The sequence below is a fragment of the Pristiophorus japonicus genome, chromosome 6 (assembly GCF_044704955.1).
Source record: "Pristiophorus japonicus isolate sPriJap1 chromosome 6, sPriJap1.hap1, whole genome shotgun sequence".
Classification (NCBI taxonomy): domain Eukaryota; kingdom Metazoa; phylum Chordata; class Chondrichthyes; family Pristiophoridae; genus Pristiophorus; species Pristiophorus japonicus.
Genome location: NC_091982.1, coordinates 70,605,086 through 70,628,260, shown reverse-complemented (window position 1 = coordinate 70,628,260; position 23,175 = coordinate 70,605,086). Strand labels below are relative to the sequence as shown.

The 23,175-nt window shown below is 43.1% G+C and overlaps 1 protein-coding gene across 5 annotated transcripts in view; it reads right to left on the bottom strand.

The window, feature by feature from the left end:
• The window catches only part of LOC139265159 (calcium-binding protein 39-like), a 128,399-nt gene that overhangs the window by 26,952 nt on the left and 78,272 nt on the right, over nt 1-23,175 (bottom strand). For 4 of the 5 annotated variants that reach the window (XM_070882073.1, XM_070882074.1, XM_070882077.1 and 1 more), the window contains one exon: nt 9,495-9,655. The exons of the other annotated variant lie outside the window; for it this stretch is intronic. In XM_070882073.1, the coding sequence (XP_070738174.1) occupies nt 9,495-9,611 (117 nt within the window). In that variant the 5' untranslated portion in view covers nt 9,612-9,655. The remainder of the gene's footprint in view (nt 1-9,494; nt 9,656-23,175) is intronic. 5 annotated transcript variants of the gene reach the window in all.

The following is a 23,175-nucleotide window of genomic DNA, read 5'->3' as shown; positions in this document are numbered from 1 at the left end:
TCGAGCTAAATGGCCACTGAGGTTGCAATTTCTGCAGACGAATTGTTGAAACCTGCAAGTCCTGGCATAGTGTTTGTCCCCACATCTCCAGCATGAGCTAAGATTCCCATTGTTGTCAACAAAGGAGCTATGACCCGGCATTCCTCGCTGATTGTCCTTTTGACTGTCCTTGAGTACCCTGTTAGTGGGTGTCAATGGCCCCATCCTGGACCGCATTGTCCACTGTGATGGCGTAACTGTCCGTTCAGCCTGCCATAGTCTCTGTTGAAAACCTGCTCCGGGGTCTATTGCTGCCTGGGGTGCGTTGAACTGTCCTTCCCCGCCTGCGGGGCTCTGAGTCGCATTTATGATATTGACTCCCTGGTCCCCCGCCGCGTTGGAGGCAGAATTGCGTGCGTATATTATTTTGGTTTCCTCCTCCCCCGCAATGAAAGTCTGAATCATCAACGCCGCCGCTTCCAAAGTCAAGTCCTTAGTCTCAATTAACTTTCGGAAAATCCTGGCATAACCAATGCCCTCAATAAAGAAATCCCTTAACATCTCCCCCCTGCAGGCGTCTGTGAGCTTACAGAGGCTGGCCAAACGCCGGAGGTCCGCAACGAAGTCCGGTATGCTCTGTCCTTCACTACGTCGGTGGGTATAGAATCTGTGTTGGGCCATGTGTATGCTGCTCTCCGGTTTGAGGTGCTCACCGATTAGCTTGCTGAGCTCTTCAAAGGTTTTGTCCGCCGGCTTTTCGGGTGCTAGTAGGTCCTTCATGAGCGCGTAAGTCTTAGGTCCGCAGCTGGTCAGCAGATGTGCCCTTCGCTTGTCGGCTGCTGCATCTCCCAGCCATTCTTTTGTGACAAAGCTTTGCTGGAGCCTCTCAACGAAATCGTTCAGTCCTCACCAACACAGTACCGTTCCTCTGTGCTACCGTGGCCATTCTCGTGGGTCGTTGATTCCCGTTTCTCGTCGCCAATGTAAAGTCCTTACTCAATGGCCCAAAACCCACACGAGGCACATTCTATAGACAAGGTCACTCCATGACCTGAATCTTTATTCCCAGGATTAAGAAGTGATGATCCTGCGTGGGACCTCCCTTTATATACCTGGATGACCAGGTAAGGAGTGTCTCCCACAAGTTCACTCCCTGTGGTCAAGGTGTGCATTGCTTAAGTACATAGGGTATTGCAGTGGTGTAACATAGAGGTTACATGCATGACAAAAACTGTACGCAGTACTCCAGGTGTGGCCTCACCAATACCCTGTACAGTTGTAGCAGGACTTCTCTGCTTTTATACTCCATCCCCCTTGCAATAAAGACCAACTTTCCATTTGCCTTCCTGATTACTTGCTTTACCTGCATACTAACTTTTTGTGTTTCATGCACAAGGACCCCCAGATCTCTCTCTCCTGCAGCACTTTGCAATTTTTCTCCATTTAAATTATAATTTGCTTTTCTATTATTTCTACCAAAATGGATAACCTCACATTTTCCCACACTATACTCCATCTGCCAATTTTTTGCCCACTTACTTAGCCTGTCTATATCCCTTTACAGATTTTTTGTGTCCTCCTCACAATTTGCTTTCCCACCCACCTTTGTATCATCAGCAAACTTGGCTACATTACACTCGGTCCCTTCAGCCAAGTCATTAATATAGATTGTAAATAGGTGAGGCCCCAGCACCGATCCCTGCGGCACCCCACTAGTCACTGTTTGCCAACCGGAAAATGACCCATTTATGTTTTCTGTTAGCCAATCCTCTATCCATGCTAATATATTACCCCCAACCCAGTGAACTTTTATCTTGTTCAGTAACCTCTTATGTGGCACCTTATCGAATGCCTTCTGGAAATCCAAATACATCCACTGGTTCCCCTTTATCCAACCTGTTTGTTATGTCCTCAAAGAACTCCAGCAAATTTATCAAAAATGATTTCCCTTTCATAAAGGAATAAAGAGTTATGGGAAGCGGTCAGGGAAATGGAGCCGAGTCCATGATCAGATTGGCCATGATCTTATTGGGTGACAGAGCAGGCTCGAGGGGCCGTGTGGCCTGCTCCATGTTCTTATAAAACAATGCTGACTCTGCTTGATTGAATCATGCTTTTCCAAATGTCCCGCCACTGTTTCCTTAATAATGGACTCCAGCATTTTCCCAACGACAGATGTTAGGCTAACTGGTCTATAGTTTCTTGCTTTTTGTCTACAACCAATGCATCCACTATCTCTACAGCCAGTTCTCTTAAGACCCTAGGACGTAAGCCATCAGGTCCAGAGGACTTGTCCGCCTTTAGTCTCATTATTTTACCGAGTACAACTTCAGTAGTGATAGCGATTTGATTAAGTTCCTCCCTCCTTATAGCCCCTTAATTATCCACTATTGGGATGTTTTTAGTGTCTTCTACCGTAAAGACCAATACAAAATATTTGTTTAACGTCTCTGTCATTTCCCTGTTCTCCATTATTAATTCCCCAGTCTCATCCTCCAGGGGACCAACATTTACTTTTCCTATAGAAACTCTTACCATCTGTTTTTATATTTCGTGTGAGAATACTTTCATAATCTATCTTCCCTCTTTATCATTTTTTTAGTCGTTCTTTGCTGGCTTTTAAAAGTTTCCCAATCCTTTGGCCTCCCACTAGTCTTGGCCACATTTATGCCCTTGTTTTCAATTTGATACCATGCCTTATTTCCTTAATTAGCCACGGATGGTTATCCCTTCTCTTACAGTTTTTCCTTCTCATAGGGATATATTTTTTTGCGAGTTATGAAATATCTCCTTAAATGTCTGCCACTGCTCATCAACCGTCCCATACGTTAATCTATTTTCCCAGTCCACTTTAGCCAACTCTGCCTTCATACCTTTGTAGTCTCCTTCATTTAAGCTTAGGACCCTCTAACTGAATTTGAAATTCAACTACACTATGATCACTCATTCCTAGAGGACCCTTTACTACGAGATCATTTATTAATCCTGTCTCATTACACAGTACCAGATCTAAAATAGCCTGCTCCATGGTTGGTTCCGTAACGTACTGTTCAACGAAACTATCCCGGTATACTCTAGGAACTTGCTTTGTCCAATCAATATGAAGGTTAAAATCGTCCATGATTATTGCTGTTCTTTTATTTCAAGCCTCATTTATTTCTTAATTTATACTCTGTCCAACAGTGTAGCTACTGTTAGGGGGCCTATAGACTACGCCCACCAATGACTTTTCCCCCTTATTATTCCTTATCTCCACCCAAACTGATTCTACATCCTGATCTTCTGAGCCAATATCATTTCTCACTAACGCACTGATCTCATTCTTTATAACAGAGCTACCCCACCTCCTTTTCCTTTCTGTCTGTCCTTCCAAATTGTCAAATACCCCTGAATATTTAGTTCCCAGTCCTGGTCACCTTGCAACCATGTCTCTGTAATGGCTATCAGATCATATCCGTTTGTATCCATTTGTGACGTCAACTCATCTATTTTGTTCCCCGCAGTCAGAATCAGGGGAAGTCATAACGGGGAACAAAGAAATGGCAGACCAATTGAACAAGTACTTTGGTTCAGTATTCACTAAGGAGGACACAAACAACCTTCCGGATATAAAAGTGGTCAGAGGGTCTAGTAAGGAGGAGGAACTGAGGGAAATCCTTATTAGTCGGGAAATTGTGTTGGGGAAATTGATGGGATTGAAGGCCGATAAATCCCCAGGGCCTGATGGACTGCATCCCAGAATACTTAAGGAGGTGGCCTTGGAAATAGCGGATGCATTGACAGTCATTTTCCAACATTCCATTGACTCTGGATCAGTTCCTATCGAGTGGAGGGTAGCCAATGTAACCCCACTTTTTAAAAAAGGAGGGAGAGAGAAAGCAGGGAATTATAGACCGGTCAGCCTGACCTCAGTAGTGGGTAAAATGATGGAATCAATTATTAAGGATGTCATAGCAGCGCATTTGGAAAGAGGTGACATGATAGGCAAGTCAGCATGGATTTATGAAGGGGAAATCATGCTTGACAAATCTTCTGGAATTTTTTGAGGATGTTTCCAGTAGAGTGGACAAGGGAGAACCAGTGGATGGTGGTGTATTTGGACTTTCAGAAGGCTTTCGACAAGGTCCCACACAAGAGATTAATGTGCAAAGTTAAAGCACATGGGATTGGGGGTAGTGTGCTGACGTGGATTGAGAACTGGTTGTCAGACAGGAAGCAAAGAGTAAGAGTAAATGGGTACTTTTCAGAATGGCAGGCAGTGACTAGTGGGGTACCGCAAGGTTCTGTGCTGGGGCCCCAGCTGTTTACATTGTACATTAATGATTTAGACGAGGGGATTAAATGTAGTATCTCCAAATTTGCGGATGACACTAAGTTGGGCGGCAGTGTGAGCTGCGAGGAGGATGCTATGAGGTTGCAGAGTGACTTGGATAGGTTAGGTGAGTGGGCAAATGCGTGGCAGATGAAGTATAATGTGGATAAATGAGGTTATCCACTTTGGTGGTAAAAACAGAGAGACAGATTATCTGAATGGTGACAGATTAGGAAAAGGGGAGGTGCAACGAAACCTGGGTGTCATGGTACATCAGTCACTGAAAGTTGGCATGCAGGTACAGCAGGCGGTTAAGAAAGCAAATGGCATGTTGGCCTTCATAGCGAGGGGATTTGAGTACAGGGGCAGGGAGGTGTTGCTACAGTTGTACAGGGCCTTGGTGAGGCCACACCTGGAGTATTGTGTACAGTTTTGGTCTCCAAACTTGAGGAAGGACATTCTTGCTATTGAGGGAGTGCAGCGAAGATTCACCAGACTGATTCCCGGAATGGTGGGACTGACCTATCAAGAAAGACTGGATCAACTGGGCTTGTATTCACTGGAGTTCAGAAGAATGAGAGGGGACCTCATAGAAACGTTTAAAATTCTGACGGGTTTGGACAGGTTGGATGCAGGAAGAATGTTCTCAATGTTGGGGAAGTCCAGAACCAGGGGTCACAGTCTAAGGATAAAGGTAAGCCATTTAGGACCGAGATGAGGAGAAACTTCTTCACCCAGAGAGTGGTGAACCTGTGGAATTCTCTACCACAGAAAGTAGTTGAGGCCAATTCACTAAATATATTCAAAAGGGAGTTAGATGAAGTCCTTACTACTCGGGGGATCAAAGGGTATGGCGAGAAAGCAGGAAGGGGGTACTGAAGTTTCATGTTCAGCCATGAACTCATTGAATGGCGGTGCAGGCTAGAAGGGCTGAATGGCCTGCTCCTGCACCTATTTTCTATGTTTCTATGTTTTTCTATGTTACAAATGCTACGTGCATTCAGATAAAGAGCTTTTAAATTTGTTTTTATACCATTTTTTCCTGCTTTGCTTTGCCCTCACTTTCTGATTCACTTTTATGTTTATACATTCTATCCCTCCTGTCACGCTCTGGCTTTCATTTCCCTGTGCTACCCTGCTCTATTGCCTTCTCCTTATTCTTTGACTTTTTAAATTTTCGCTCACCCGAATCCTCCCCCACCCCCACTAATTAGTTTCAAGCCCTCTCTACAGCCCGAGTTATTCGATTCGCCAGGACCCTAGTCCCAGCACGGTCTAAGTGGAGCCCGTCCCAACGGAACAGCTCCCTCTTACCCCAGTACTGGTGCCTGTGCCCCACGAACTGAAACCCATTTCTCCCACACCAGTCTTTGAGCCACGTGTTTAACTCTCTGATCTTATTTACCCTATGCAAATTTGCTCGTGGCTCAGGTAATAATCCAGAGATTATTACCTTTGTGGTTCTGCTTTTTAATTTGGCCCCTAGCTGCTCATTCTCCCTTAGCAGAACCTCTTTCTTTGTCCTACTTATGTCGTTGATACCCACGTGGACCACAACAACTGGATCTTCCCCCTCCCTCTCCAAGTTCCTCTGCAGCCCTGAGATGTCCTTAGCCCTGGCACCGGGCAGGCAACACAGCCTTCGGGATTCATGCTCTCAGCTGCAGAAAACTGTATCTATCCCCCTAACTATACTGTCCCCTACCTTTACTACATTTCTTTTTACTCCCCCCATTTGAATGGCCCCCTGTACCACGGTGCTGTGGTCAGTTTGCTCATCCTCCCTGCAGTCCCTGCTCTCATCCACACAGGGAGCAAGATCCTCAAACCTGTTAGACAAGAGCAAGGGCTGAGGCTCCTCCATCACTCCATCCTGAGTCCCCATACCTTCCTCACTCGTAATTACACCCTCCTGTCCCTGACCATGGATCGAATTTGAATTAATTACTCTAATTGGTGTGACTAGCTCCTGGTTCACAGCGTCCAGGTAACTCTCCCTCTCCCTGATGTGTCCTAGTGTCTGCAGCTCGGACTCCAGCTCATCGACCCTGAGCCGAAGTTCCTCGAGCTGCAGACACTTGCTGCAGATGTGGTTGTAATGGACCTCAATGGTGTCAACCAGCTCCCACATGTAACAGCAGAAACACATCGCCTGTCCTGCCATCTCCAATGTATTTACTATCCTCCTCACTGTTTACTACATTTCCAAGTTTTGTATCCTCTGCAAATTTTGAAATGGTGCCGTTTACCCAGGTCCAGGTCATTAATATATATCAAAAGTAGCAGTAGTCCCAACACCAACTCCCGGGGAACAGCATTGCACACTTCGCTCCGGCCTGATAAACAACCATTCGCTATTACTCTCTGCTTTCTCTCCCTCAGCTGATTTTGTATCCACACTGCCACTCTCCCTTTAATCCCATGGGCTTTAATTTTGCAAACAAGTCTGTTATGTGGTACTTTATCAAACACCTTTTGAAAATCCATATACACAACATCAACCACACTACCCTCATCAACACTCTCTATTACCTCATCAAAGAACTCAATCAAGTTGTTAAACACGATTTGCCTTTAACAAATCCATGCTGACTTTCATTTATTAACCCATATTTTTCCAAGTGCTAATTAATGTCTCAAAAAGCTCCCCCACCATGGACATTAGGCGGACTGGCCTGTAGTTGCTGGGTTTATCTCTCTCTCTTTTTTTTGAACAGGGGTGTAACATTTGCAACCTGCCAGTCCTCTGGCACCAACCCCGTATCTAAGGAAGATTGTGGCCAGAACCTCCACAATTTTCACCCTTACCCTGTCACCTTGAATGTATCCCATCTGGATTGGGTGACTTTTCTACTTTGAGCGCTGCCAAGCTTTTCCGCACAGGTACAACGTCTCAAATCCGGCTGTCCGAAAACCGGACATTTTTGAGAAAATCCCATTTGATGTTCAGTAGTCCGAAATCCGGAATTATTGTCTAGAAACCAGCGGGCCGGACTAGTTATCGGCTTCGTAAATGCGGAGGATCCTCTTCGGATAATTCTTGACAGATCGGAAAAGTTGGTTTTCGGCGCATGCGCATTGCGTCCCGAAAACAGTCTTTTGTGAGGCCTCTCTGGGTTCGTGCGCACTTCATGGGAATTTCGGCCCATAGATTTTCTTGTCTGAAATCCGGAAAAATCCAAAAACCAGCAGTCTCAAGATTACCGGACTTGAGATGCTGTACCTGTACCACCTTTTTATCTACTTTTATTCATTCCACCTCCTCCTTTACCGCAGCATTGGCAGCATCCTCTGCTTTAGTGAAGGCAGATGCAAAGTACTCATTTAGTAGCTCAGCCATGCTCTCTGTCTCTGCAAGGTCTCCTATCTGGTCCAGAATCGGCCCCATCCTTTCTTTTACTACCCCTTTAGAATCATATAATCATTCTAGAATAGAATCATTGCTATTTATATGTTTGAAGGGTTTGTGGATTCCCTTTTATGTTATCTGCCAATCTATTCTCATACACGCACTCTTATTCCTTTTTTCAGTTTTCTGTACTTTCTGTATTCAGCTTGGTTCTCTACTGGCATTTATCATAAGCTTCTTGGTAGTCCCATGATACAACGATAATGGCATTGTTGACTGATCATAGCAACCAATCTCTATCACTGAGTCTACAGCAGGGTCAGGTTTTGATAACCTGCTGCCCCCCAGTAGCAGGCGGTGGGATCGACAAGCCCCTGCCCACCTACACAAACTTTCCTCAGCAATTCACCTCTAGTTGACCTCAGCATATACCTATTTAGACCTTTTGCCCGCAGGAAATCCAACAGCAGTGGCCTTAAAGGAGCAGACCAGGTTAAATAGTGCTAAACATACAGACATGCTTCAGATCCAAACTACCCGTGAGTGTAAAGAAAAGAGAAATAAATTGTGTGGCTTAGTGGTTTGTTATATACGTGCCACACGTTCCCATCGGGTGTGAATATAGGACAGAATGATGGGCTGAAAGTTCCCTCCCTCTACCACATGCTGAAGAGCTCGATATGAAATGAGTTTGTTAGTCCAGTTTCCATGGGAAGTGGACCCACAGCCCATCATTCAGCACAAATTAACACCATTAATAACTTAACTCAGAGAGGCACCTGGTGTGGGGAAGAGAAAAAAATATATGCCAAAGCAAAACACTGCGGATGCTGGAATCTGAAATAAAAACAGAGAATGCTGGAAATCTCAGCGGGTCAGGCAGCATCTGTGGAGAGAGAAACAGAGTTAACGTTTCAGGTCGAAGTCCCTTCGGCAGAACTGGCAATAGTTCGAAATGTAAGAGATTCTTAAGGAAGTGCTGGGGCCACTGAAAAGAGAGCGGAACATACTAAAAATAAAGGGGAGGGGGGAGTTTTTGTTAAAAAAGAAAGCAAAGGAAAGGGAACAAAATGTGAGCAGAGGTTATGCTCTGAAATTGTTGAACTCGATGTCGAGTCCGGAAGGTTGTAAAGTGCCTAAACGAAAGATGAGATGCTGTTCCTCGAGCTTGCGTTGAGCTTCAATGGAACAGTGGAGGAGGCCGAGGACGGAGAGGTCAGAGTGGGAGTGGAGGGTGACAGGCGACCGGAAGCTCAGGGTCACACTTACAGACTGAACGGAGATGTTCCGCAAAGTGGTCACCCAATTTACACTTGGTCTCCCCAATGTAGAGGAGACCACATCGTGAGCAGCGAATACAGTATACTGAATTGAAAGTAGTACAAGTAAATCGCTGTTTCTGTGGCAGCTGGTAATCAGTCTGTCGTTCACACCCTATCTAGACTCACCTTTAGTTTCTGAACCTGTGCTATTACCATCTCAATTCGGCCCAAAATCCCCTTTGTCTCTCAAATCTCTCCTGCCTTTCACCCTATCACAGACCTTCCCTTTTGTTCTTTCCTCCCCTCCCGCTTTCGAACTACTGCCAGTTCTGACAAAGGATCTTCGACCTGAAAAGTTAACTCTGTTTCTCTCTCTGCACAGATGCTGCCTGACCCGCTGAGATTTCCAGCATTCTCTGTAGAAAAAAATTTATACTTGTATATTACAGCAGACCATGTGTGACTGGAACATGTTATTCTATCCAAAGAAAGATAAATGAAAGAGACAGAAGAGCAGATGGAATGAGTGGAAACTCTAAAACAAAATGGAATAACTTCCGAACATTACACTTGCTTCAATCTTGCTTCATACCTTTTCAGCTTTTCTATACTCTGAAGGATCTCGTTTTTCTAATATGGCCATGTTCTCCTTTAGATTTCTCACAATTTCGACAGGAGTTTTGTGTGATTTAACAAAAGGAAACGGCATGATTAATTTGCTGGAATTGGATTTCTGCTCACTGGTGTATTCACCTGCAGAAACAGGGCAAACAGTGTTTCCAGAATTAGCAAAAAGGCAAGCACAAGTACATAATTTGCAAACCCCTAAAGTGCTGACATTTATGCTGGAGCGCATATCACGGCACATTAGAGGTCGGATCCTTAGGTTTTGTAGATAAGTGGAGAATCGTTAGAACCTGTAAAATGTTTTGAAATAACGTTCAAAAAAACTGCTAAAAGATTGAGCAGAATTTAATGTTGGAAATAAATATTAGAATAAAACAATATTGTTTGAAGATACGTTATATGTTGAACTCTGCAGGGGCCTGGACTTGAGTCTTTAAGTATAAACACTCATTACCTGCAGAAATAGGCTGAAGTCTCTTCATTTAAAATATTTAATTCCTCAATACCCGGATCCAGGAGTGATCCCAAGCCGTTTATTGCCTGTACAGGTCTGAAGAAACAGGGTAAGTTGGGCCCTGGTTTTGGGTTCTGCTCCACTGAGGATGAGACTCCCACCATTATGGCAACAGGCTTTACAATTTAATGGTCCCCAAACTGCATTTCTTTTAAAAATCACCAATTATTTGCAACAGGACCCCTGCTTTGTGCAAGAGTCACAGAGCAGTGAACTATCAGCAATTTCGTGGTCACACATTGGAACTGTGTGGGTTGGCAGGAGTGCAGAATGTCCGTCCAAAATCAAACGCCACTCATACCCCCACCCAACACTGAAATATAGTTAACACACGTCTTTAATAGGACCACCTTGTGTAATTTATTAGGTATCAGGTAGAGTGACTTTTGTAATGACCCAGCAACCCAGGGGCTTTTGGTCTAAATCCACCATGGCAAATTGCGAAGTCTGCTGATCTGTGGCTGGCACCAGGAAATGAATCATGAAAGTTGTTGAATTGCCATAAAAATTGAACTGGTTGATTCGTGTCTTTTAGGGATAGGAACCTGCACCCCTAACCGTGACTGCTGTACCAAACACTGTGCTCGATAAAGTTTTCTCAAGTCTCCAGTAAATGGAACTGGTTTCATTGCTATATATTTGAGCCAATTTTCCCCCATTGGAGTCCTGACACGTTACATTGTGTGATGTAATGGATGTTCACTAATTTATACAGTACAAAACATGTATATAATTAAATTTAGCATCGAGTGCATGTCCAATAACATCACACTAAGTGTCACATGTCTGCATCGCAAAAAAAGTTGTCCAGCTCGGGCACCCAATTTAAAAAAGGCAGCTCAAGATGGGCAATAAGAACATAAGAATTAGGAGCAGGAGTAGGCCATTCAGCCCCTCAAGCCTGCTCCGCCATTCAATAAAATCATGGCTGATCTGATCATTGAGGCCTGGCCAGTGACACACACATCCCAAAAAATCAAAACATTTCAAAAGTAGACTTATTTTCTGACAAAAAGCTTCCAATCATCTCAAGATAACTGACGGTTCTGAACTGCTGTTTCATAATTAATGAATGCTGGGTGGGAATCATTTTTATATCAAGTGCAGATTGGCATGTGCAGGTCTTCTTTCTGCTCATGGACCACACACACCTCTTGTCTCAGACACAAGCACCACCGAGTCTTTCCCACACTCTCTCCTCATGATAGGCCTACGCTACTGCCCAATGCCCACCACGAGTGCACCATCTCCACATGAAGGGAGGGGGAGGGGGGAGGCAGTGGTTGCAGGGCTGGAGGAGGTACCAGAGATAAGGAGGAGGGGGGGTTGTAGGGCTGGAGATGCTCGCGGCCTTCCGCGATAGGGTGGGTGCTGGAGGGACTGGAATGCATCATCATGCCTGGCAACCAAATTTTAATTTGACCGTTTATTGTTTAAAACGTTTTATTGGGTAATTTGTCGGTTCTAGTGCCCCCATAAAGGGGCACTTGATTTACTGTTTTGCACAAATAGTTGCAGGGCTGGAGGAGGCACCAGAAATAGGGGGAAGAAGGGATTGTAGGGTTGGAAAAGGTACCAGAATTGTAAATAGAAGGCATTGGGGAACTGAGAGACAATGTAGGATAAATAACGGAAGATTATTTTGTTCTATCGAACAGTGTTTGGGGTATTAGTGAATAGTGTTTGGGGTTTTATCGAACAGCGTTTGGGGTTTTAGTGAACAGCGTTTGGGGTTTTAGTGAACAGTGTTTGGGGTTTTATCGAACGGTGTTTGGGGTTTTAGTGAACATAGTTTGGTATTTGAGTGAACAGTGTTTGGGGTTTTAGTGAACAGAGTTTGGTGTTTTAGTGAACAGCGTTTGAGGTTTTAGTGAACAGTGTTTGGGGTTTTCGTGAACAGTGTTTGGGGATTTAGTGAACAGCGTTTGGGGTTTTAGTGAACAGTGTTTACGGTTTATCGAACAGTGTTTGGGGTTTTCGCGAACAGTGTTTGGGGTTTTCGTGAACAGTGTTTGGGGTTGTCGTGAAGAGTGTTTGGGGTTTTAGTGAACAGTGTTTGGGGTTTAGTGAACAGTGTTTGGGGTTTTAGTGAACAGCGTTTGTGGTTTTTGTGAACAGTGTTAGCGGTTTTATCGAACAGAGTTTGGGGTTTTAGTTTACAGTGTTTGGGATTTTAGTGAAAAGTGTTTGGGGTTTTAGTGAACAGTGTTTGGGGCTTTATCGAACAGTGTTTGGGCTTTTAGTGAACAACGTTTGGGGGTTTTAGTGAACAGCGTTTGGGGTTTTAGTGAACAGTGTTTGGGGTTTTAGTGAACAGCTTTGGGGTTTTAGTGAACAGCATTTGATGTTTTAGTTAACAGCATTTGGGGTGTTAGTGAAAAGTGTTTGGGGTTGTAGTGAAGAATGTTTGGGGTTGTAGTGAAGAGTGTTTGGGGTTTTAGTGAAGACCGTTTCGGGTTTTAGTGAACAGCGTTTGGTGTTTTAGTGAACAGCGTTTGGGGTTTTATCGAACAGTGATTGGGGTTTTAGTGAACAGCGTTTGGGGTTTTAGTGAACAGAGTTTGGGGTTTTCTCGAACAGTGTTTGGGGTTTTCGTGAACAGAATTTGTGGTTTTAGTGAACAGCGTTTGGGGTTTTATCGAACAGCGTTTGTGGTTTTATCGAACAGTGTTCGGGATTTCAGTGAACAGCGTTTGGGGTTTTAGTGAACACCGTTTGGGGTTTTAATGAACAGCGATTGGGGTTTTAGTGAACAGCATTTGGGTTTTTAATCGAACAGTGTTTGGGGTTTTAGTAAACAGTGTTTGAAGTTTAGTGAACAGTGTTTGGGGTTTAGTGAACAGTGTTTGGGTTTGAGTGAACACTGTTTGGGGTTTTAGTGATCAGAGTTTGGGGTTTTCGTGAACAGTGTTTGCGGCTTTAGTGAACAGTGTTTGCGGCTTTAGTGAAGAGTGTTTGCGGTTGTAGTGAAGAGTGTTTGGGGTTGTAGTGAAGAGTGTTTGGGGTTTTAGTGAACACCGTTTGGTGTTTTCGTGAACAGTGTTTGGTGTTTTAGTGAACATTGTTAGCGGTTTTATCGAACAGTGTTTTGGGTTTTAGTTTACAGCATTTCGGGTTTTAGTGAACAGCGTTTGGGGTTTTATCGAACAGTGTTTGGGGTTTTAGTAAACAGTGTTTGGGGTTTTAGTGAACAGAGGTAGGGGTTTTAGTGAACAGCGTTTGGGGTTTTAGTGAACACTGTTTGGGTTTTAGTGAACAGCATTTGGGGTTTTAGTAAACAGTGTTTGGGGATTTAGTGAACAGCGTTTGGGGATTTAGTGAACAGAGTTTGTGGTTTTAGTGAACAGCGTTTGGGATTTTAGTGAACAGTGTTTGGGGCTTTAGTGAACAGTGTTTGCGGTTTTAACGAACAGCGTTTGGGGTTTTAACGAACAGTGTTTGGGGTTTTAGTAAACAGTGTTTGGGTTTTTAGTGAACAGTGTTTGGGGTTTTAGCGAACAGCGTTTGGGATTTTAGTGAACAGTGTTTGGGGCTTTAGTGAACAGTGTTTGCGGTTTCATCGAACACTGTTTGGGGTTTTAGTGAACAGAGTTTGGGGTTTTAGTGACCAGTGTTTGGGGTTTTAGTGAACAGTGTTTAGTGAACAGTGTTTGGGGTTTTAGTGAACAGTGTTAGCAGTTTTATCGAACAGTGTGTGGTTTTTTAGTGAAGAGTGTTTGGGGTTTTAGTGAAGAGTGTTTGGGGTTTTAGTAAACAGTGTTTGGGGTTGCGTTTGGTGTTTTAGTGAACAGCGTTTGAAGTTTTAGTGAACAGCGTTTGGGGTTTTAGTGAACAGTGTTAGCGGTTTTATCGAACAGTGTGTGGTTTTTTAGTGAAGAGTGTTTGGGGTTTTAGTGACCAGTGTTTGGGATTTTAGTGACCAGTGTTTGGGGTTTTAGTGACCAGTGTTTGGGGTTTTTGTGAACAGTGTTAGCGGTTTTATCGAACAGTGTGTGGTTTTTTAGTGAAGAGTGTTTGGGGTTTTAGTGAAGAGTGTTTGGGGTTTTAGTGAAGAGTGTTTGGAGTTTTAGTAAACAGTGTTTGTTGTTTTATCAAACAGTGTTTGTTGTTTTATCGAACAGTGTTTGGGGTTTTAGTGAACAGTGTTTGGGGTTTTCCTGAACAGTGTTTGGGGCTTTCTTGAACAGTGTTTGGTGTTTCCGTGAATACCGTTTGGTGTTTTATCGAACAGTGTTTTGGGTTTTAATTAACAGCATTTGGGGTTTTACTGAACAGTGTTTGGTGTTTTAGTGAACAGTGTTAGCGGTTTTATCGAACAGAATTTGGGGTTTTCGTGAACAGCGTTTGGGGCTTTATCGAACAGTGTTCGGGATTTCAGTGAACAGCGTTTTCGGTTTAATCGAATAGTGTTCGGGATTTTAGTGAACAGCGTTTGGGGTTTTAGTGAACACCGTTTGGGGTTTTAATGAACAGCGATTGGGGTTTTAGTAAACAGTGTTTGAAGTTTAGTGAACAGTGTTTGGGGTTTAGTGAACAGTGTTTGGGTTTGAGTGAACACTGTTTGGGGTTTTAGTGATCAGAGTTTGGGGTTTTCGTGAACAGTGTTTGCGGCTTTAGTGAACAGTGTTTGGGGTTTTAGTGAACAGTGTTTGGGGTTTTAGTGAACAGTGTTTGGGGTTTTAGTGAACAGTGTTTGGGGTTGTGGTGAAGAGTGTTTGGGGTTGTAGTGAAGAGTGTTTGGAGTTGTAGTGAAGAGCGTTTGGGGTTTTAGTGAACACCGTTTGGTGTTTTAGTGAACAGTGTTTGGTGTTTTAGTGAACAATGTTAGCGGTTTTATCGAACTGTGTTTGGGGTTTTACTTCACAGCGTTTCGGGTTTTAGTGAACAGCGTTTGGGGTTTTATCGAACAGTGTTTGGGGTTTTATCGAACAGTGTTTGGGGTTTTAGTAAACAGTGTTTGGGGTTTTAGTGAACAGAGGTAGGGGTTTTAGTGAACAGAGGTAGGGGTTTTAGTGAACAGCGTTTTGAGTTTTAGTGAACAGTGTTTGGGATTTTAGTGAACAGCATTTGGGGTTTTATCGAACAGTGATTGGGGTTTTAGTGAACAGCGTTTGGGGTTTTAGTGAACAGAGTTTGGGGTTTTATCGAACAGTGTTTGGGGTTGTAGTGAACAGTGTTTGGGGCTTTAGTGAACAGTGTTTGGGGCTTTAGTGAACAGTGTTTGGGGCTTTAGTGAACAGCGTTTGGGATTTTAGTGAACAGAATTTGTGGTTTTATCGAACAGTGTTTGGGGTTTTAGTGAACAGTGTTTGGGGTTTTAGTGAACAGTGTTTGGGGTTTATGTGAAAAATGTTTGGGGTTTTCTCGAACAGTGTTTGGGGTTTTAGTGAACAGCGTTTGGGGTTTTAGTGAACAGCGTTTGGGGATTTAGTGAACAGCGTTTGGGGATTTAGTGAACAGCGTTTGGGGATTTAGTGAACAGAATTTGTGGTTTTAGTGAACAGCGTTTGGGGTTTTATCGAACAGTGTTCGGGATTTCAGTGAACAGCGTTTTCGGTTTAATCGAATAGTGTTTGGGGTTTTAGTGAACAGTGTTTGGAGTTTTCGTGAACAGCGTTTGGGGTTTTATCGAACAGTGTTTCGGGTTTTAATTAACAGCATTAGGGGTTTATGTGAACAGTGTTTGGGGTTGTAGTGAAGAGTGTTTGGGGTTTTAGTGAACAGTGTTTGGGGTTTAGTGAACAGTGTTTGGGGTTTAGTGAACAGTGTTTGGGTTTGAGTGAACAGCGTTTGGGGTTTTAGTGAACAGCGTTTGGGGTTTTTGTGAACAGTGTTTGTGATTTTATCGAACGGTGTTTGGTGTTTTAGTAAACATTGTTAACGGTTTTGTCGAACAGAGTTTGGGGTTTTAGTTTACAGCGTTTGGAGTTTTAGTTTACAGTGTTTGCCGTTTTAGTGAAGAGTGTTTGGGGTTTTAGTGAACAGCGTTCGGGGTTTTATCGAACAGTGTTTGGGGTTTTAGTGAACAGTGTTTGGGGTTGTAGTGAAGAGTGTTTGGGGTTTTAGTGAACAGTGTTTGGGGTTTAGTGAACAGTGTTTGGGGTTTAGTGAACAGCGTTCGGGGTTTTATCGAATAGTGTTTGGGGTTTAAGTGAACAGTGTTTGGGGTTTATGTGAAAAATGTTTGGGGTTTTATCCAACAGTGTTTGGGGTTTTCTCGAACAGTGTTTGGGGTTTTCGAGAACAGTGTTTGGGGATTTAGTGAACAGCGTTTGGGGTTTTAGTGAACATCGTTTGGGTTTATAGTGAACAGCGATTGGGGTTTTAGTGAACAGCGATTGGGTTTTATTGAACAGTGTTTGGTGTTTTAGTGAACAGTGTTAGCAGTTTTATCGAACAGTGTTTGGGGTTTTAGTTTACAGCGTTTGGGGTTTTAGTGAACAGCGTTTGGGGTTTTATCGAACAGTGTTCGGGGTTTTATCGAACAGTGTTTGGGGTTTTAGTTTACAGCGTTTGGAGTTTTAGTTTACAGTGTTTGGCGTTTTAGTGAAGAGTGTTTGGGGTTTTAGTGAACAGCGTTTGGGGTTTTATCGAACAGTGTTTGGGGTTTTAGTGAACAGCGTTTGGGGTTTTAGTGAACAGAGTTTGGGGTTTTATCGAACAGTGTTTGGGGTTGTAGTGAAGAGTGTTTGGGGTTTTAGTGAAGACCGTTTCGGGTTTTAGTGAACAGCATTTGGTGTTTTAGTGAACAGTGTTTGCTGTTTTAGTGAACAGCGTTTGGGGTTTTAGTGAACAGCGTTTGGGGTTTTATCGAACAGTGTTTGGGGTTTTAGTGAACAGCGTTTGGGGTTTTAGTGAACAGAGTTTGGGGTTTTATCGAACAGTGTTTGGGGTTTTAGTGAACTGTGTTTGGGGACTAAGTGAACAGTGTTTGGGGTTTATGTGAAAAATGTTTGGGGTTTTATCGAACAGTGTTTGGGGTTTTAGTGAACAGCGTTTTGGGTTTTAGTGAACAGTGTTTATGATTTTAGAGAACAGTGTTTGGGATTTTAGAGAACAGTGTTTGGGATTGTAGTGAAGAGTGTTTGGGGTTTTAGTGAACAGAGTTTGGGGTTTAGTGAACAGTGTTTGGGGCTTTAGTGAACAGTGTTTGGGGCTTTAGTGAACAGTGTTTGGGGCTTTAGTGAACAGTGTTTGGGGCTTTAATGAACAGTGTTTGGGGCTTTAGTGAACAGTGTTTGGGGCTTTAGTGAACAGTGTTTGGGGCTTTAGTGAACAGTGTTTGGTGTTTTAGTGAACAGCGTTTGGGATTTAAGTGAACAGTGTTTGGGGCTTTAGTGAACAGTGTTTGGGTTTAAGTGAACAGTGTTTGGGGTTTATGTGAAAAATGTTTGGGGTTTTATCGAACAGTGTTTGGGGTTTTCTCGAACAGTGTTCGGGGTTTTAGTGAATAGTGTTTGGGGTTTTAGTGAACAGCGTTTGGGGTTTTAGTGAACATCGTTTGGGTTTATAGTGAACAGCGATTGGGGTTTTAGTGAACAGCGTTTGGGTTTTATTGAACAGCATTTGTGGTTTTATCGAACAGCGTTTGGTGTTTTAGTGAACAGTGTTAGCAGTTTTATCGAACAGTGTTTGGGGTTTTAGTTTACAGCGTTTGGGGTTTTAGTGAACAGCGTTTGGGGTTTTATCGAACAGTGTTTGGGGTTTTAGTTTACAGCGTTTGGGGTTTTAGTGAACAGAGTTTGGGGTTTTATCGAACAGTGTTTGGGGTTGTAGTGAAGAGTGTTTGGGGTTTTAGTGAAGACCGTTTCGGGTTTTAGTGAACAGCATTTGGTGTTTTAGTGAACAGTGTTTGCTGTTTTAGTGAACAGCGTTTGGGGTTTTAGTGAACAGCGTTTGGGGTTTTATCGAACAGTGTTTGGGGTTTTAGTGAACAGCGTTTGGGGTTTTAGTGAACAGAGTTTGGGGTTTTAGTGAACTGTGTTTGGGGACTAAGTGAACAGTGTTTGGGGTTTATGTGAAAAATGTTTGGGGTTTATGTGAAAAATGTTTGGGGTTTTATCGAACAGTGTTTGGGGTTTTAGTGAACAGCGTTTTGGGTTTTAGTGAACAGTGTTTATGATTTTAGAGAACAGTGTTTGGGATTTTAGAGAACAGTGTTTGGGGTTGTAGTGAAGAGTGTTTGGGGTTTTAGTGAACAGTGTTTGGGGTTTAGTGAACAGTGTTTGGGGCTTTAGTGAACAGTGTTTGGGGCTTTAGTGAACAGTGTTTGGGGCTTTAGTGAACAGTGTTTGGGGCTTTAGTGAACAGTGTTTGGGGCTTTAGTGAACAGTGTTTGGGGCTTTAGTGAACAGTGTTTGGGGCTTTAGTGAACAGAGTTTGGTGTTTTAGTGAACAGCGTTTGGGATTTAAGTGAACAGTGTTTGGGGCTTTAGTGAACAGTGTTTGGGTTTAAGTGAACAGTGTTTGGGGTTTATGTGAAAAATGTTTGGGGTTTTATCGAACAGTGTTTGGGGTTTTCTCGAACAGTGTTCGGGGTTTTCGTGAACAGTGTTTGGAGTTTTCGTGGACAGCGTTTGGGGTTTTAGTGAACAGAGTTTGCGGTTTTATCGAACAGTGTTTGGGGTTTTCGTGAACAGTGTTTGGGGATTTAGTGAACAGCGTTTGGGGTTTTAGTGAACAGAGTTTGTGGTTTTAGTGAACAACGTTTGGGTTTTATCAAACAGTGTTTCGGGTTTTATCGAACAGTGTTTGGGGTTTTAGTGAACAGCGTTTGGGGTTTTAGTGAACAGCGTTTGGGGTTTTAGTGAACATCGTTTGGGTTTATAGTGAACAGCGATTGGGGTTTTAGTGAACAGCGTTTGGGTTTTATTGAACAGCATTTGTGGTTTTATCGAACAGTGTTTGGTGTTTTAGTGAACAGTGTTAGCAGTTTTATCGAACAGTGTTTGGGGTTTTAGTTTACAGCGTTTGGGGTTTTAGTGAACAGCGTTTGGGGTTTTATCGAACAGTGTTTGGGGTTTTAGTTTACAGCGTTTGGAGTTTTAGTGAACAGCGTTTGGGGTTTTAGTGAACAGCGTTTGGGGTTTTAGTGAACAGCGTTTGGAGTTTTAGTGAACAGCGTTTGGGGTTTTAGTGAACAGCGTTTGGGGTTTTATCGAACAGTGTTTGGGGTTTTAGTGAACAGTGTTTGGGGTTTAAGTGAACTGTGTTTGGGGTTTATGTGAAAAATGTTTGGGGTTTTATCGAACAGTGTTTGGGGTTTTCGTGAACAGTGTTTGGGGTTTTCGAGAACCGTGTTTGGGGATTTAGTGAACAGCGTTTGGGATTTTAGTGAACAGAGTTTGTGGTTTTATCGAACGGTGTTTCGGGTCTTATCGAACAGTGTTCGCGATTTCAGTGAACAGCGTTTGGGGTTTTAGTGAACATCGTTTGGGTTTATAGTGAACAGTGATTGGGGTTTTAGTGAACAACGTTTGGGGTTTTATCGAACAGTGTTTGGGGTTTTAGTGAACAGCGTTTGGGGTTTTAGTGAACAGAGTTTGGGGTTTTATCGAACAGTGTTTGGGGTTTTAGTGAACAACGTTTGGGGTTTTATCGAACAGTGTTTGGGGTTTTAGTGAACAGCGTTTGGGGTTTTAGTGAACAGAGTTTGGGGTTTTATCGAACAGTGTTTGGGGATTAAGTGAACAGTGTTTGGGGTTTATGTGAAAAATGTTTGGGGTTTTATCGAACAGTGTTTGGGGTTTTAGTGAACAGCGTTTTGGGTTTTCGTGAACCGTGTTTGGGATTTTAGAGAACAGTGTTTCGGGTTTTAGTTAACAGCATTTGGAGTTGTAGTGAAGAGTGTTTGGGGTTGTAGTGAAGACCGTTTGGGGTTTTAGTGAACAGCGTTTGGGGTTTTAGTGAACAGCGTTTGGGGTTTGTTTTAGTGAACAGCGTTTGGTGTTTTAGTGAACAGCGTTTGGGGTTTTAGTGAACAGTGTTTGATGTTTTAGGGAACAGCGTTTGGGGTTTTATCGAACAGTGTTTGCGGCTTATCGAACACTGTTTGGGGTTTTCGTGAACAGCGTTTGGTGTTTTCGTGAACAGCGTTTGGGATTTTAGTCAACAGTGTTTGGGGTTTTATCAAACAGTGTTTCGGGTTTTAGTTAACAGCATTTGGGGTATTAGTGAACAGTGTTTGGGGTTGTAGTGAAGAGTGTTTGGGGTTGTAGTGAAGAGTGTTTGGGGCTTTAGTGAACAGTGTTTGGGGCTTTAGTGAACAGTGTTTGCGGTTTTATCGAACACTGTTTGTGGTTTTAGTGACCAGTGTTCGGGATTTTAGTGAACAGTGTTTGGAGTTTTAGTGAACAGTGTTTGGTGCTTTAGTGAACAGCGTTTGGGGTTTTATCGAACAGTGTTTCGGGTTTTAATTAACAGCATTAGGGGTTTATGTGAACAGTGTTTGGGGTTGTAGTGAAGAGTGTTTGGGGTTTTAGTGAACAGTGTTTGGGGTTTAGTGAACAGTGTTTGGGGTTTAGTGAACAGTGTTTGGGGTTTTAATTAACAGCATTAGGGGTTTATGTGAACAGTGTTTGGGGTTTTAGTGAACAGCGTTCGGGGTTTTATCGAACAGTGTTTGGGGTTTTAGTAAACAGCATTTGGGGTTTAAGTGAACAGTGTTTGGGGTTTTAGTGAACAGCGTTTGGGGTTTTAGTGAACAGCGTTTGGGGTTTTAGTGAACAGCGCTTGGGGTTTTATCGAACAGTGTTTGGGGTTTTAGTGAACAGTGTTTGGGGTTTAAGTGAACTGTGTTTGGGGTTTATGTGAAAAATGTTTGGGGTTTTATCGAACAGTGTTTGGGGTTTTCTCGAACAGTGTTTGGGGTTTTCGTGAACAGTGTTTGGGGTTTTCGAGAACCGTGTTTGGGGATTTAGTGAACAGCGTTTGGGATTTTAGTGAACAGAGTTTGTGGTTTTATCGAACGGTGTTTCGGGTTTTATCGAACAGTGTTCGCGATTTCAGTGAACAGCGTTTGGGGTTTTAGTGAACATCGTTTGGGTTTATAGTGAACAGTGATTGGGGTTTTAGTGAACAGCGTTTGGGGTTTTATCGAACAGTGTTTGGGGTTTTCGTGAACAGCGTTTGGGGTTTTAGTGAACAGAGTTTGGGGTTTTATCGAACAGTGTTTGGGGATTAAGTGAACAGTGTTTGGGGTTTATGTGAAAAATGTTTGGGGTTTTATCGAACAGTGTTTGGGGTTTTAGTGAACAGCGTTTTGGGTTTTCGTGAACAGTGTTTGGGATTTTAGAGAACAGTGTTTGGGGTTTTAGTGAACAGTGTTTGGAGTTTTAGTGAACAGTGTTTGGGGTTTTAGTGAACAGTGTTTGGGGATTAAGTGAACAGTGTTTGGGGTTTTAGTGAACAGCGTTTTGGGTTTTATCGAACAGTGTTTCGGGTTTTAGTTAACAGCATTTGGAGTTGTAGTGAAGAGTGTTTGGGGTTGTAGTGAAGACCGTTTGGGGTTTTAGTGAACAGCGTTTGGGGTTTTAGTGAACAGCGTTTGGGGTTTGTTTTAGTGAACAGCGTTTGGTGTTTTAGTGAACAGCGTTTGGGGTTTTAGTGAACAGTGTTTGATGTTTTAGGGAACAGCGTTTGGGGTTTTATCGAACAGTGTTTGCGGCTTATCGAACACTGTTTGGGGTTTTCGTGAACAGCGTTTGGTGTTTTCGTGAACAGCGTTTGGGATTTTAGCCAACAGTGTTTGGGGTTTTATCAAACAGTGTTTCGGGTTTTAGTTAACAGCATTTGGCGTATTAGTGAACAGTGTTTGGGGTTGTAGTGAAGAGTGTTTGGGGTTGTAGTGAAGAGTGTTTGGGGCTTTAGTGAACAGTGTTTGGGGCTTTAGTGAACGGTGTTTGGGGCTTTAGTGAACAGTGTTTGGTGCTTTAGTGAACAGCGTTTGGGGTTTTATCGAACAGTGTTTCGGGTTTTAATTAACAGCATTAGGGGTTTATGTGAACAGTGTTTGGGGTTGTAGTGAAGAGTGTTTGGGATTTTAGAGAACAGTGTTTGGGGTTTTAGTGAACAGTGTTTGGAGTTTTAGTGAACAGTGTTTGGTGCTTTAGTGAACAGCGTTTGGGGTTTTATCGAACAGTGTTTCGGGTTTTAATTAACAGCATTAGGGGTTTATGTGAACAGTGTTTGGGGTTGTAGTGAAGAGTGTTTGCGGTTTTATCGAACTGTGTTTGGGGTTTTACTTCACAGCGTTTCGGGTTTTAGTGAACAGCGTTTGGGGTTTTATCGAACAGTGTTTGGGGTTTTATCGAACAGTGTTTGGGGTTTTAGTAAACAGTGTTTGGGGTTTTAGTGAACAGAGGTAGGGGTTTTAGTGAACAGAGGTAGGGGTTTTAGTGAACAGCGTTTGGAGTTTTAGTGAACAGTGTTTGGGATTTTAGTGAACAGCATTTGGGGTTTTATCGAACAGTGATTGGGGTTTTAGTGAACAGCGTTTGGGGTTTTAGTGAACAGAGTTTGGGGTTTTATCGAACAGTGTTTGGGGTTGTAGTGAACAGTGTTTGGGGCTTTAGTGAACAGTGTTTGGGGCTTTAGTGAACAGTGTTTGGGGCTTTAGTGAACAGCGTTTGGGATTTTAGTGATCAGAATTTGTGGTTTTATCGAACAGTGTTTGGGGTTTTAGTGAACAGTGTTTGGGGTTTTAGTGAACAGTGTTTGGGGTTTATGTGAAAAATGTTTGGGGTTTTCTCGAACAGTGTTTGGGGTTTTAGTGAACAGCGTTTGGGGTTTTAGTGAACAGCGTTTGGGGATTTAGTGAACAGCGTTTGGGGATTTAGTGAACAGAATTTGTGGTTTTAGTGAACAGCGTTTGGGGTTTTATCGAACAGTGTTCGGGATTTCAGTGAACAGCGTTTTCGGTTTAATCGAATAGTGTTTGGGGTTTTAGTGAACAGTGTTTGGAGTTTTCGTGAACAGCGTTTGGGGTTTTATCGAACAGTGTTTCGGGTTTTAATTAACAGCATTAGGGGTTTATGTGAACAGTGTTTGGGGTTGTAGTGAAGAGTGTTTGGGGTTTTAGTGAACAGTGTTTGGGGTTTAGTGAACAGTGTTTGGGGTTTAGTGAACAGTGTTT